The 15925-nt window shown below is 33.5% G+C and overlaps 3 protein-coding genes across 4 annotated transcripts; all 3 read right to left on the bottom strand.

Annotated features, from left to right (window-relative positions):
* Positions 1-2406: 2406 nt before the first annotated feature.
* On the bottom strand, positions 2407-3814 carry LOC123192086 (MYB-like transcription factor EOBI). Its single transcript, XM_044604549.1, has 3 exons — positions 3676-3814; positions 3464-3593; positions 2407-3280 (listed from the first exon to the last, which is right to left on the bottom strand). The coding sequence occupies exons 1-3, from the start codon at positions 3812-3814 to the stop codon at positions 2407-2409; spliced, it is 1143 nt and encodes a 380-aa protein (XP_044460484.1).
* Positions 3815-8813: 4999 nt separating this feature from the next.
* Positions 8814-11180, bottom strand: LOC123193272. 2 transcript variants are annotated; one of them, XM_044606142.1, is made up of 5 exons: positions 10523-11180; positions 10379-10442; positions 10126-10290; positions 9432-9497; positions 8814-9318 (listed from the first exon to the last, which is right to left on the bottom strand). In XM_044606142.1, the coding sequence occupies exons 1-5, from the start codon at positions 10771-10773 to the stop codon at positions 9118-9120; spliced, it is 747 nt and encodes a 248-aa protein (XP_044462077.1). In that variant the 5' UTR covers positions 10774-11180; the 3' UTR covers positions 8814-9117. The 2 variants fall into 2 exon arrangements, with proteins under 2 accessions (XP_044462077.1, XP_044462078.1); XM_044606143.1 differs by lacking the exon at positions 10126-10290.
* A 145-nt stretch (positions 11181-11325) lies between these two features.
* On the bottom strand, positions 11326-14095 carry LOC123193271 (E3 ubiquitin-protein ligase CSU1-like). Its single transcript, XM_044606141.1, has 2 exons — positions 13641-14095; positions 11326-12134 (listed from the first exon to the last, which is right to left on the bottom strand). Exons 1-2 carry the CDS (start codon positions 13877-13879, stop codon positions 11459-11461), a joined length of 915 nt encoding a protein of 304 aa, XP_044462076.1. The 5' UTR covers positions 13880-14095; the 3' UTR covers positions 11326-11458.
* Positions 14096-15925: the final 1830 nt, after the last annotated feature.

The raw sequence follows: 15925 nt of genomic DNA, 5'->3' as shown, positions 1-15925 counted from the left end.
TCCTTTCTGTGAGTTTGGTAACTGAGAACTTTAATTTCCATGGCTGAAAAAAGGGGAGCCGTGTGTGAATGTCCTGAGCTTAGTTGCACTAAATCAAATACCGAATCTTTGAGAATTCCTAATTCGTAATAAGTAGGTACACATCTAGTTGTATTGATATTATATATGAGTGATATTTACCCCTAGTTTAAGTTGTGTCACTGTAAGATGTCTCTTAGACACTATCAAAGGGTGTTAACACCTAGAAAAACATAAGAAACATATAATAGTGAAAACGATAGTTATAATTGAGAGAGAGAACACACAAGATGGTTGTCGAAGGCAAAGAGCCGACCGAGAGAGACCAAGTCTAAATGATGAATGTATTATTTTTCTTCCTCCTGTCCAGTGAAATCCTATCTCCCTGGACGCAGCCAACTTTAGGTGAACTATGTAAATTGCTTGTAGATGAAAATGAATTTGATGGTACTGCAATTGTGTAATTTATAAACAATGGAGTTATTCTTGATTATGCTATCAATCCATAGCACTGTTATTGATTCAGCTTTCAAAGTTTTTATTTGTTTTGAAGGCATCCTTTTGTTAATGCTTCCGCCCAGTTCATGTAAGATGTCCCTCAAACTTAGGGAAGCCTAATATTCAAGAGTTTGTTAATTTCTTCCAAAATATTAAACAGTTAAAAATCCCAGATATGTGATGGGTATTCCATGATTTCTGTTTTAATTGGTCATGAAATTTCAGAAGCAATCAACTTTGAAATGTGAATAGTATTTAGAAATCTTTGGTATAGTTTTGTATGGTGATTTATTAAACCACTAGTCTTGAAAATTTAATCAGAATCAAAATCCCTCGGGGTTGTTCTAACAAACGGCAAAATCTTTTGGACGAACAGAAAATAATGGCCTTGTTTCCATCATTTGGCAACGAAACAACTTAAGGGTAAAAGGAGAAATCGGGTGGTCTAAAAAAACCTCACCAGAATAAATACAAGTTTTCTAATATGTACATCGACGTGAAACACGTTTGAAAAGGTCAGCATAACCATTGATTCGGATGCAAGGGTACAAATGACGCAGCAAAGGTTATATGGTTCCCGGTGTTACCACTACTACTTCCGAGTGCAGATCCCTCAATGCAGCCAACATATACTGCTCCCTACTAACGAGGCCAGTAAGTGGGCTTTGATGCTTGCTTCGGAAATGTGAAAGAAAAAGACTGCATGATATGATGTTATACGTCCTTAAGTACTATTCCTTATCTATGGTCAACAACTCGAATAAATGAGTAAGAGTACTTTGTTCAGTCGGAAGAACTGAACTAGCAGCGCAAATGTCTTCTAACCAAATCACTGTTAAGATGTTCGTCTTCCAATTGCCTAGTCGTTACCCCTCCCTTTTACTATGTTCGAGTGCTCAGTATATATCATTCTAGTAGTGCATATTATTCAAATACAAATTCATATAAAGATGAAAAATAATCTCTATTTTTTAATATGCATCAAATAAATATAAATCTTTAAATTTGTATAAACATGTTTTTGAATTTGACCGATCTTAAATTTGTCCTATGTCAATTTCTAAGAAATTTAAACTCACAATTATAGAAAGACTAGTGGATATGAAACTAGAATTATTCAACTCATCAAAAGATTCTCACAATCACAAAGTGGAAAAACGATGAGTGAGGTACATGTAACCAAATGGAACATTGGATGATTTGTTTACCTAAGTCCATTCTCAATGAAGCTTGACTTTAAAAAGAAACCAAAAATGCAGTTGTCGGTTGTTCAAATTATTGATTAGTTGCTCGGAGAAGATTGTGCATGAGTTGAAATGCAGTTGTTGGTTGTTCGGATAATTGATCAGTTGATCAGAGAAGTTTGTGTATGAGCAATTTGTAATTGTGTGAAAATGAAATGAAAGTTTCATTCTCATTGACAAACCAAATTATTTTTACAAACAATTTGGCTTGACGGAGGATGTTGAGAATGAAACATTTGTATTGAAGTTGTGAATGATTCTACCAATGGTTGAGTTAGATGGCGTTAAATATATATATATATATATATACACACGCACACACACACGCGCACACACACACACACACACACACACACACACACACACACATATATTTAGCATAATCATGTTTGTAAGGTGTTTTTCTATCAGATCAAGTAATTAATTGGCTTCCAAGATTACTGATAATGAAATTGTCCATTAATATATCGTTTTAATCTTTTGCTGTTAAGCAATTATTCATTAGAAAAAAAAAAAAAAAAAAACCTCTTTGTATATACTGATAGCATCAAGTGCACCGACCCGTGCAAGCATTGAATTCCAGGGTGCCCCTCTATGCCAACTTCTCGTATAACTATGGTATAAGTAGAGAAGAAGCAAATTAATTTCAGTTAAACAGACTGCTAGATTCCATTCCATTATGATTAACTTCCATCAGATAACAGGGCCAGAAATCACTGCCACCATTGTAGTTGGAAGCAAATGCACATGGATTAATTTTAAGTCCCCACTGAGAAGTTAATTCTTCAATTTCAGGGTCATTAATAGCCTTATAACCTTCCTCCACAGATAGGTTCTCAATCGAGAATGGTTGCTCCAACCAATTCTCAAGTTCTGCTTTAGAAAACCCCACTTGAGGAGTTGTTGTTACAATAGGTCCAGGGTCTAAACCCGCCCCATAGTCTTCCAACACGTCTAAATTCTCTACTGGAAATTCCTGCTCCAATAAATTTTGAATTTCTTCATATGCAAACCCTCCTTGACCATCCGCCACTCCCGAAGTCTCCCCTGGAAACGTTTGATCCAATAAATGTTGGAGTTCTTCATCTGAAAACTCTTCTTGAGAAGTTGGAACCACAAATCCGGGACCTGAAGCCCCATAACATTCGTCCATGTCTAATCCTTCCATCGGAAATGACTCGTCCAATAAACTTTGAAGATCTCCATACGTTTCAAATAAATCGATGTTCTCTTCCAGGATCTGCATTCCGAAACTTTGATCACTAGTAGGATCGGGACTTGATGAAGAATGATTATCAGTTAACATTTGTGAGGACACTGGAGGAGCCTCATAGCTATCGAAGTTAGATGCATCTGAATCATTGATAGGTGAGGAACCGGCTTCAGACGAATCCTTCTGGTGGGCCATAATAGCGGCCCCTTGTGTTTCTTGCAGGTGCTTCTTATTTAAGCGGGTGTGCCAGTGATTTTTAATCTCATTATCTGTTCTTCCAGGCAGTCGTGAGGCAATAAGGGACCATCTGATATCAGAACAAGAAAAAAAATGTAAATAATATATGAAAAGAATCCAAGATATATCATTTGAATGTTCTTCGAAATAACTTGCATATAAAATATTCATCTTCACAAAACCTGGTAATCCCAAAAGATGCAACGAATCATGACGTTAAAGTCAAGCAAAATGACAAATTAACAGTACTCACCGATTTCCCAGTTCTTGATGCAGCTTGATTATGATTTGTTCTTCTTCTTCAGTAAAGTTTCCACGCTTTATATCTGGCCTTAGGTAATTCAACCAACGAAGTCTACAACTCTTCCCCGTTCTCAACAAACCTATCAAGGATAAAAAAGAGAAAAAAAATTAAGCAGATGGAAAAGTTATTCTTAACAAATTAGGTTTTCTGTTGTTGCCAACCTGCATACTTTGGCATCTGAGCCCAATTCCAAATGCCATATCGACGAACATAAGCTTTCAATTTTTGGTCTTCTTCAGGGGTCCAAGAACCTTTTCTCAGATCTGTCTTTTCAGTGTCTCCATCTCTAGCCTTCACCATCTTAACTTCGGAGTGTCAGCTTCAGTTCTACTACTTCACCCTAGCAATTTAATTTCATAGGATTTATCGCTATTTATATGAATGCAAGTCAAGTGGAAAGCGTGCTTCAAAGTTAAAAATTTTCAATGATTACAACGACTTTCAAGGAAGAAGCAAATTGGTACATATAATAGGGGTCCCTCCTGCGACAAATGATAAGCTGGCAATTTATATAAGACAAATTGCAAATTTTAAAGGGCTGGACGAGGATTGGATACTTCCTTGAACCAGCATTAATTACATAAAGAAATTCTTAATGAATTTCGTTTCAAATACATCTTTTATGATATGATTAAAATTTTAATTATTAAATTTGTTTTATATGATTTTCTGGGTTAAATATAATTCCAATTATTCAACTAATGAACTTTTTATAGTTCATTAATGAAATTCCCAAATTAAATTTCAAGTGTGAAAATCCATACTTTATTAAATGCCCTTAAAAATATCTGAACGCTTGCATTTATACAAATAAATGGTACAGTTAAATTATCAATCTGAGGAGGCTACTGCATAGGTTTCTTCTTCAACGTGCTGATATTCTTCTCATCAATTATCTGACTCAGTCATAAATATGCATGTGTTGCAATCAGACAAATAAACAAATAAAAAATATTTTCTGGTTAACATTTTTATATTAATTCAGAAGGTGATTGGTGAGTGGTGACGTACAGTTACTTACGTAAACAAAATTAATTAGTAGAAATTATAAATCTTTTTAGAGTAATGGGTTGTTATAAGGTAGGATTAAAAATTAATTGAAGCATTCTGAAGAGGGTCGACCGAATGCAGCATTGAGGTAAAACAAGTGCACCTTCGGGAAAAAGGAAAAAAAAAAGAAACAATGTAAGAAGTTGAAGATCAATAAACTGCAAATATGTAAAAAAACAAAATTACTAGTATGATTGATGATTCTAGATATAAATATTTAATGATAATGGAATTTATTTATTATTATAATATAGGCTTTTTAAGAAGTCTTGCGGTGGAATTTTCAAAGAGGGTGGCAGATTGCAGGATGGGTTTCACCATAAAAAATGAAATTACAGTCTTACAGATACGTGCAGGTACAAGCCAAATGGTCCATATTATAAACTTAACTATAAAAATAATCGGCACTTGAATAGGATTCAACGATTTTTTTACTAATAAAATAGTAATTAGAATAACTCGAGTCAAAGTCCACAGCCTCCTGCCATGACATGATCATTCAACTTGGGATGCATTCATCCGTATATTAATGGGAGAATTAAATATTTATTATTATATATTCATTCCCATCCAGTTTAGATTATAATTATTATCTAATTATACATAGATGATATATTTACCATATAATTGAGTAATTTTGAGTATTAATTATTTTTTGAAAATTAAACAGGGAAAATTGGAATGCATATGAGTTCAAGCTTAGGTGATGGAAATCTTGGAATTTTTAATTATTGTTATTATTATTATTATTATTATTTTGTTTTTCATTTTGAAATTAGCCAATTAAAACGGGGTGCATATGCATTCATGCTTAGGTGATGGAATTCTTGACTGTTTTTATTTTATTTTGCGACTGAAAATGCATTCATGTGAGTTCACATTGTGTTCATGGTTATACTTAATTAGTTCAATGGAATGTGGAAGGTATACCATACTTAATTGCAACATTATGAACAGCTTTGTTTGCAATTAAATATTGAATCCTGAAAATTGAATAATCCATCTCCATCAAGTCTTAATTTATTAGTTTCAAATACATCATCATTTTATTGTTTTAAATATGTTCTTCGATTTCTTCAATACTAGATGTATAAAAAAACTTGTATATAAATGGAAGAATATTTATAAAAAGATTGTCTAGCGTAAAGGAAAATAAAACTAACTCAAACAAGTAAAGTTTCTTTAACTAAATATACTGATTTTTTATTAATTATCATCCTCATCTTCACAATTACATTCTGTTTATATAGACAGTTTACTTTTGCCAAGATGACAATTCTTGTAAACCACTGATTCTTCCTCGAACAAACCAAAAAATGTGAGCTTACATTGATTAATGATGGACTTAAATAATCAATAAAATAAACTTAAGACACTTAAAAATTGTAATTTGAGTAGTGGGCATTAAAGTATCTTTGATGAATCTAATAACCTATTATATATTAGTTAAATTTTATTCTTAAAACCTATATAGTATAACGTTTTATTTAAATATTGCTAATAATTTTGGAAATCTAAAGGTTCATATTGCACGATGTTGCAACTATTTCTATAATATTAAAGTTTTTAATTTAATATTTTATTACACATGTGATGATTTTGTGGATTAGGATGGTATGATTTTATTTTGTTAATTTAAAGTAAAATCTTATGCTTCTAGCCACTAGATTTGTTTTAGTTTAAAAAGTAAAGTAAATTAAAAAAAAAGAAAAAGAAATTAGAAACCCCAGCTTTCACTCGAACATTAACAATGAAAACAAGCTTTTGTTTTCTCTCTATTAAGGTTTTATATTCTTCTTTTCAGCAATTTCTCAGCTAACAAACAAATTTTATTCTTTTCTTCTTCTATTGTAGTGACCTGGATTACTTTTCACATCGTTCCTGAAACTGAATATGTGATGAACAGCTTGTTTAGCTTGTAGAAAGATTGAAGGCAACTGAACTAGGCAAAATATTCTCCTGGAAAGAAAAACAGAATCCTTTGAATCCTCCCCAAGGCATTAGAGTTTACTTGTTTCATATCTATTTCATCTTTTTAATCCCCCCCTTAAACTTTTCACACAAGGGATTTGATTAGCTTTTCCTCGAAGAATTCAAACTGAGCAAGAAGCAATTGCACTGATATTATCAATAAGACAAAAGTGTAAATTTCCAGGAAGCAGGAAACAACATTATGGAAGATACCAAATTTTTATATCACATTTTGATATTCAGACGTTTAGAAAATAAAGCACCATTTGAAGTTTTCAATTATTTAACAACTCGGGTCAAATTCCATTCTTTCCATTGGAACTATATGATAAATTTCAACTGGCATTTACAATTTTATTTTGGTAACAAAAAGAATTTCAAGGAGGCAAGGAAACACGTTTAGATTATTAAAATGAAATAATAAATTGCAAGTAAAAATTTATGAAAGATTCTCGGCACTTGATCACCATCTCATCTTTAAGATCATTTGTTCAATAAAATATATTTACTGACGTTATCCCTTCATGCCTTTCTCCATGATGTAAGCACATAATTTAAGTCAAAATAATTCCATTTAATACATTTTAAGATATATATTGCATTTTATCTTAATCGTATTGTACATGTATCATATGTGGTAAATACTAATGACCATGTTATTAAGGCTGGATCTGTGAACTTGGAACTTGCATTATTTTACTTGGCAAAATGACGCGATTAAGGTGTATAAATCTCTCTCTTTTATTAAGAATAATATCAGTTTCTACGTATAAATCTCTCACTTTTATCAATTTCTACGTATGTAATTTGGGTGCTAGTGTTTACGCGGAGTTGAATATCATTTTATGAACAATCTCATCCAAATTCATCTATGGTCAGAAACGGAAAAACATGGGCTCATATTAATAATTGATTAAGAAGCTTTGTTCTGGGTAACGTAGACTTAATCAGGAGAATACAATAAAATATAATAAAGCATTTTAAATTTCCAAATTAATGTAGGAGATTAAAAAATTGAAGAACACAAAATAGTACCCCCACTTTGAAAAAATTATTCTTTTGGAGGCACTCATTCAAAAGTCTAAATTAGATTGGATCAAGCTAGTGGCAGACCCCGATCGAGCAGGTTTCATATTAAAAGAAGAACTATTCTAAGTTTCTATACTTTATTATAACTTAATACTTCTTTACTGATTAAGAATTCTATGAACATTGTGAGCCATGACATTACTACTATTCAATTACCTGGGATGTATATGTTCATACTTGGGAAAAAAGAATTTAAGGAGTATTAGTATATCTTCACTCATTCGGTTTCAAGAACAGGTTTAGATAATGAAAAAGTTGCTTTGTTTTGTAGTGAAAAAGTTAATATATTGACAGTGAACCGGATTGTTTATAAGAAGTAAAAGTACTACTATTTTGATATAACAAATTCCAATACTCTATCTATACGAGGTTAGACTTTCTTGTTAATAAGTATTTTTGCTTAAAAATTTTATTATCCGAAATTTTATTTTGTTGTAGTAAATTTAATTTCAAGAATATGAGTTTACAGTATATATGAGTGATATTTACCCTACTTCAAGTTGTGTCACTGTGAGAGGTATCTTATACACTATCAAAGGGTGTTAACACCAAGAAAAACATAAGAAACATGCGACAGAGACAACGAGAGTTATAATTGAGAGAGAAAACACACAACATGTTTGTCAAAGACAAAGAGTCGGCCGAGAGAGACCAAGTCTAAATGATCATTGTATTATTTTTCTTCCTCCCATCTCCTCTGGACTTAGCCAATTTTAGGTGAACTACGTAAATTGCTTGTAGATGAAAATGAATTTGATGGTACTGCAATTGTGTAATTTATAAACAATGCAATCATTCTTGATTATGCTATCAATCCATAGCATTGTTATTGACACAGGTTTCAAAGTTTTGATCTGATTTGAAGGTATCCCTTTGTTTATGCTTGCGCCCAGTCCATGTAAGATGTCCCTCAAACTTAGGGAGGCCTAATATTCAAGGGTTTTTTTAATTTCTTCCAAAATATTAAAAAGTTGAAAATCCCAGAGATGTGATGGGTATCCCATGATTTCTGTTTTAATTGGTCAAGATATTTCAGAAGCAATCAACATTTAAATGTCAATAGTACTTAGGAATCTTTGGCATCGTTTTCTATGGTGATTTATTGAACCACTGGCCTTGAAAGTTTTATCAGAATCAAAATCCCTCGCGGTTTTAGTTCTAACATACAGCAAATTCTTTTGGACCAACAGAAAATAATGGCTTTGTTTCTATTATTTGGCAACGAAACAACTTGAGGAGAAATGGGGTGGCCTAAAAAACCCCCACAAGAATAAATACAAGTTTTCTACTATGTACATGGACTTGAAACATTTTCATCACGAATTTGAGAAGGTCGGCATCCCCATTGATTTGGATGATAGGGTACAAATTACACAGCAAAGGTTATATGGTTCCCGGTGTTACCACTACTACTTCCAAATGCAGATCCCTCAACGCAGCCAACATAATACTGCTCCCTAGAGCACAGGGATGAATGGACCAAAAACTCTGCTTCACAGCTTCCCAGGGTCAGTGATCACAACATCTGTACCCTTCTGCATACTGCAGGGATCAGGGATTTTGGTTGAGACAGGAGGCGGGTGCAGCTCAAAGAAGGCTCTGCTCCCTTCACTATAGCTTCCTATGCATATTGTATCACCCCGCCCATGCCAAGTGCCATCTTGGACATTGTTCATCTCCAAAGTTCTTGCTTCCTGCTCCAAAATATAGAAGGGGATCATCACTCAGGGCCTTTGGGAAATCGCAATCAGAAACGTTTAAATTTTCTCTATAGTTTTAGCAAAATATAGTTTTGCAAAGAAAGTACCTGGCTTAAGGTACAGCAGGGACAGATAACATGGTAGATGCAGTCATCCATTGAACTATCACTACCCTGAAAGCAAACATATTTCCCCAAGCATGTCAATTTAAATGTGAAAGCAGTAAGCAATAATCGAAAGGCATAAGGTATTGACCTACATCAGTATAGAAATAACACTGGATATGAAACTAGAATCATTCAACTCATCAAAAGATTCTCACAATCACAAAGTGGAAAAACAATGCGAGAGGGACATGTGACCAAATGGAACATTGGAAGATTTGTTTAGCCTGAGTCCATTCTCAATGAAGCTTGACTTTGAAAAGAAACCAAAAATGCCTGTGCTTCACCTCATCCAAGTTTAGACTTTGATTTCACAGAATATGCTGGTTATATGGTAACCTTATAACTAGAAAGAGAACAGATATCTTTTCCATGTTAAATTCTCATAGATAAACAAAGTGGCTACCAGAACTCAGTAAAAGAGGCTAAGCTAAAATCTGCCTAGAGGACCTTTCCAACTTGGAAAGAAAAAAGAGACTAACCAGTCAAGAGTATGCTCTGACACCAGACTTGTAAAACATGCAATTGGATGGAATTGCGGCTTAGAATGATATGAAGCATATACAATGGCATTGAGCATAAAACTAGCTTAAATGGAGTTCAAGTATCCAAGGAAATGATGAATATAAAGGCTCACCAGAATGTTAAATTTCTTTTTAATCTGCGTTCGGTAAAACCCCAAGTAGCCTCCTAATGAAATGGCAAAAGCCATCGCCAAATACAAAAAGCAATGGCGCTTGGTGACAATGAAGGCAAAGAAATTCGCAAGGCCACCGACAGCAAGAAACAAATACACACTTGCCTGTAAATTTTCTAAGATAAATTTAGATTTATAATCAACTTTATTTTCAAAAGGCTTCAATTTTGCAACTTTAAGTTAAAAAAATTACCTGAAAAAAACAAGAACCAAAACCAGCCCGTCTCATGTTCTTCCCGAATCGGTAACAGGGACAACTGTAACAACAAACACAATATGAGTCTGGGTTTAAGAATTGTTAAGCAAACGAACCGAATAAAGAAGTTTAAAAACTAACCAAGCGGATTCGAGAGAGATGCGACGGTCATCGAAGCAATCAAGGACTTCACCTTCCCACATCCTTAAAACGGCGCCGAATTCACCTTCATCTGCGTCCATTTCAACCTCCTCGTTTGATTGTTTATAGAATTTACCCTGCGTTTGCAAGGCCACGGTGGAACACAGCAGGTCAAAATTAACCACGGCCATCCCTTCCAGCAAGCTCTCCCCTTCTTCAACAACCTTCTCTTGTTTCTCAACATCTGCCATAACACCGCTTCTTTCTCTCTGCTGCAATCTTCAAAATGAAAAATTAACTCAAATAATTCAGGAGTTGATTTATATAGATTGAGTGAGGGTTGTTATTTTCAAGAGCTGATGGGGAGGTTGGCAGGTAAATAATGAAGATTGAAGAGAGTGGGGACAGAGGAGGCGATAATTGACGACGGTACAGCTGGTGAAATGAAACAACCTTTGCTTAACGTCCTAATTATAAAATGAACAGCTTCATCCTTGACAACATTTTGTGTGGTTATAAGACAATTGTTTTCAGGTTACCTGTTTTGAACAAGATAATACTTGAATAGAAAATAATTAGCTGACATTGATGAGGATCAGGCTGATTTGGCAAGCACTTAGTTAGAGAGCAGCAGCAGTAGTGGACAGCAGCCCACGCTGGTGGGTGGAACCTTGGCGGTCGCTTTATTATGGATTTTATGCGTTTAATCTAATAATTTGTTCCCAATAATTGTTTATTTTATACGGCTCTCATCTAATTATCAACCAACCCACGTGCAAAAAGCTACTCTGTTGCAAGTTGACTTCGAAAAAGAAAATGCATTGCTGTTATTTCACTCATGAGACATGGCCAAAACATAGATGAATCCAATTTACAACACATTTAACACTTCGGCAGGGCCAATGGATTTATACAGTACTAAGATAACTTTAAAAATTATGTCTTAATAGCAGGTCTCACCAACCCCAACCCTGAACCACTGCCTAAATGTTTAAAATCGGTTGCCTGAAGTCGATCCCCGTGGCCAGTAAACCCTGTCCCTCCTTTCTCTAAGTTAACCAAATTTCTCTCTTTACATGCCTTATTGCAGACCAAACAAACCTTATCAACAGCCATAAACTTGTCGGTGCATTTCTTGCAGAACACATGCCCACATGAGCTTAGGGCAACAAGTGACATTGTGTTAGTCAGGGTAACCTTGCAGCTCGAACAAATAAATGGCTTATCATGAGAATTATATTTGTTCCTGTCACTGTTGTCTCCTGTAAAATGGACAGGGAAGAGGGTTTTCAACTTGAGTCTTTCCTTGCCTTCTGGACAGAATGTAGTAGTAGAAGGGGCTTCAACCTTGGCTGGAGCTTCTGGGGTAGCAGATGGCAGCCAAAATGCTTTCATTGTCCGAAGGGCTTCCTCTTCATAAGAAGTGGCTTTTACACTATTTGCACCATGGAAACCATGCTTATCTCGGCTGTGATTTCTATCACTATATTGTGGTACTGCACCATGGTTTTGCTGATCAAAGGCATCAAGCTCTCTAGCTTTCTGTAACATCAACTTTTCTTCTTCCTCTTCCTTCTCTTGCTTCTGCTGAGCAGCATGAGCAGCTAACTTTCTGAAAGACAAAAGAAAGAATCATGCTCTTCAGCAAAGAATTGACAAATAAAAACCCAGACACTTAACTATTTATTAACCCAGAAAATAAAGAAATTGGTAAGCAAGAAATGTGAATCACATTATTTCCTTGATTTAAAAAAAAAAAAAAGCTATTAAGACAAGTACATGACAGTTCTAGAATAAGCTCACTATCATATCTTTCTCATGCAAATCTGTCTCACATGTTGAACTGCAACTGGTAAATTGCTAATAAGATGGATTTCTCATCAACATTTGTGGACGTCTGAAAAAAGATGCTTGCTTAAGTAATCTAAATTATGTAGTTCTAAAAGAAGGCAAGAAGTATTGGAATTGAGAAAGAATATCTTGTCAAGTTGAAGAACAAACTTTCATATGAACATTTTAATCTTCTACCATCAGGCAAATGATACCTGATTCAGTGTTAAGGAACATACAAACATTCATCTCATCCACAAACTTTACATAAAATTTTCGGGGCTCATTTAATTTAGAATTCACATACAAATTTTTTTTTTTTTGAAAACAACGAATCAAGAAAAATTAAGAAAACTATTGTGGAAATGCCTAAAAGAAAACTTTTCCAATACAATCTTAAACACTAGTATAAAAAATAAAATGAAAAATTTTCAAAATAATTTTAACTCAAAACCAAACTTAAATATTATATCAAATGAACCTTCAGATATTAAAATTTTTTTAAATAAATTTAATATTTAGTGTTTGAACATCATTTTTGAGTCAAAACTAAAACAAACACTATATTTGAATTCAAATTTATAAGAGATTAACTATCACTTCATGGTAAACAGGTGACAAACATGAAGAAAAGATACAAGCGCATTAAAAGTTTTCTTTGAAAAATGTAAACAATTTTGAAGTGATCCATGCGAAAACTTTAAACAAGATAGCATATCAATTAATATTTTCCATGTAAACTAACTCTCCTTAGTTCTCAAGCAACTGTTCTTTGTGTCTGGTTGCCAATGGCATATCCAACTTGGTGCAATCAATCTATTAAAAAAATCTATAAATTTAGTTCACTTTCCACAGCAACCAAAATTCCAAACCGTTACATCCCTTATTCACTCAAAATCTCTGCCAAATGTAATACAATAAATATCAATAATTTGGAAGCACAAACATATAGTTTTTGCATCTCATCAATTCATCAAGTTTTGTAAAACTAGCAAAGTGAAAGTGTCTCATTTATTATGCATGGAATGCCATGTCACAATGTCCCCACTCCTTGAATTTTTCAATCAGTCAATTACCTTCTACACATTCATATTAATAGCTCTTAATTCAACATGTTCATGACTGAATTTCGTAAAAAAGAATTATGCACAATCAGTTTGCTGCCATTGATGATTGAACTCCGTCCAAAGTCTAATATAAGCTAGCACGACAATTTAACAGAGTAATAACCAAATTTCTTCATCTTGAAGAAAACAAATTAGAAGTAAAAGCCATAGTTGAAGCAAACCTTTGAATGTCTTTCTTCTGGGAGAGAAGGCACTCGAGAATGCATTCTTTACAGAATACGTGACCTTTCTGGCAACACATAGGATCGATGAATGGCTTCAAGCAAAGACAACAAGCATCAAAAGGATTTATTGAGTCCTTGCCAAGCCTCTCCTTCTGGGTTCCGTACCCGAGCTTACGCTTCTCATCGTACGTGAAAAAGGCCAGGTCATTATTGTTCTTAGAGTGTCTCTGCGGCATTTTTATCTCCGATGAAAAGCCCTAAATTGATTTTGGATTTGAAAACCTTGAAACTGCAAGACGTTGAATTGGATCGACTCCTTCTCAAAGGTTATTTATCTTTCGGAATTGTTATCAGAAAGACCGAATTGTACTTTTCTGCTCTTCGAATTTAGAAGGTCAGCCTCATCCTCAGTACCACCATCAACGGTGAGATTTTGAGCATACTGAGAAAATTATCTGATCTTGAGCGTACTGGATCAGCAAAAAATAAACTTTTCTCGTTTTTTATTATTATTTTTTAATGTTGACATATGTTACGTAATCTAACAATATTCCCGTTGGCAAACAAATATGAGGAGTATTAATTATTTCAACCCTGTTTGGTGTCTTTTGTTTCTATCTAATCATTATTTTATTTACCGTAGATTTATATTTATACACATAAAATAAGGCCAAACGACTATTTCCCACCAAAGGTTTAACATTTTCTCAAATGTCCCCCTTTAACTATGGAAATACCAAACACCCACCCATGACCGGTTAGATTTAACAGAACCCTAACGCCTAAAATTTTTATCTCTTTTTACCCCCTAAACTTTAAAAACTAACATTTTTCTCCAGCCTAAGTTTTAAAAAATCGCAGTTTCACCCTAGGGTTTGGTTTTAAAATCTCCGGCGACCTCTCCGATTGGTATTGAAGTTCTTCGTCTCCCACGACGTCTCCGGACGTCGATCGAACCTCTAAATAGGAGGAAAGAGATTGTCGGAAGGAGAGATTACTTCGGGAGGGAGAGACTGTCGGAAACGGAGCCAGAGAGGTCGTCGGAGATTTCAAAACCAAACCCTAGGGTGAAACTGTGATTTTTTAAAACTTAGGCTGGGGAAAAATGTTAGTTTTAAAAGTTTAAGGGGGTAAAATTATATTTTATTTTAGTTTATTTTTAATATTATAGCAAAAATGACGATTTTACCCTTATTACCGTTAGAGTTTTGTTAAATCTAACCGATTATGGGTGGGTATTTGGTTTTTTCATAGTTAAAGAGGGGACATTTGAGAAAACGCTAAACCTTGGGAGGGAAATAGTTGTTTGGCCCATAAAATAACTAAATACTTTTAAGATAATTAATTCTACAAAGTTGAATTTGGCCAAGCACTTTCAAATTCTTTGTTTGTCGACATCTCACTTCTCCACCCTTCTTTGTTATCGGTAGCAAATCAGGTCAATTGTGGATACATCAGACCAACCAATATCTTACTAAATCTTCTTTGTTAACAAACCAAAAATGTCAACAGTCTCCTTTGACTCATCTTCATCGATTTTCATCAATTTTCAGGCATAAATATCTAACAAATGACACATTAAATAAGTATCAAACCAAATATTTATAGCTTTTTGCTTAAGTTTGGATTATCAAATGCTTGTTTGATGTGAGTTTTCTTATATTTGATTTTATTATATTAAAATAGTGTTTTGTTAGATAAAAATGATTTATATGAGTTTAAAAATTGTTTATGATACATGATTTAGTTGATTTGTTGGTAAAAATCTTAATTTATCTTATTTTTTCTATTGGTTGGATTGGAAGCATTCGTTCAATCACTTTTTTTTTTTTAAATTGACTTAATTGGTTAATCAACTATTTGATTAATAATTTTTCTATTTTTGAAAGAGTAATATTATGTGTACCCACTTTAGATACACAAATATATACACACTTATATGTGTCATCATACGATTGGTTATTATTTTATTCTTAATTCAAAACCATCTAATCATATGATAATACATATAAATGTGTATACATTTGTATACTCAAAATAGATACACATAATTTTATTATTTTAGAAATTGGTCAAATTGACTTGTCAAACACTCGATTAATCACTTTTTTATTTTATAAATTGTTTTGGTTAGTTAACCAAACACTAAGCGAACCATTCAAAAATTCAAAACATGAATGAAATTATTTAGAAAGTCACATAAAATTTTTAAAATGCGATGAATTACATAAATTATGATTAAAAAATATAAATTAATGATTTTATAAAGAAAAAAATGGTTT

This window comes from Mangifera indica, chromosome 12 (genome assembly GCF_011075055.1).
Source record: "Mangifera indica cultivar Alphonso chromosome 12, CATAS_Mindica_2.1, whole genome shotgun sequence".
Lineage (NCBI taxonomy): Eukaryota > Viridiplantae > Streptophyta > Magnoliopsida > Sapindales > Anacardiaceae > Mangifera > Mangifera indica.
Note: the sequence above shows the minus strand (reverse complement) of the source record. Positions and strands in the feature narration are given on the sequence as shown.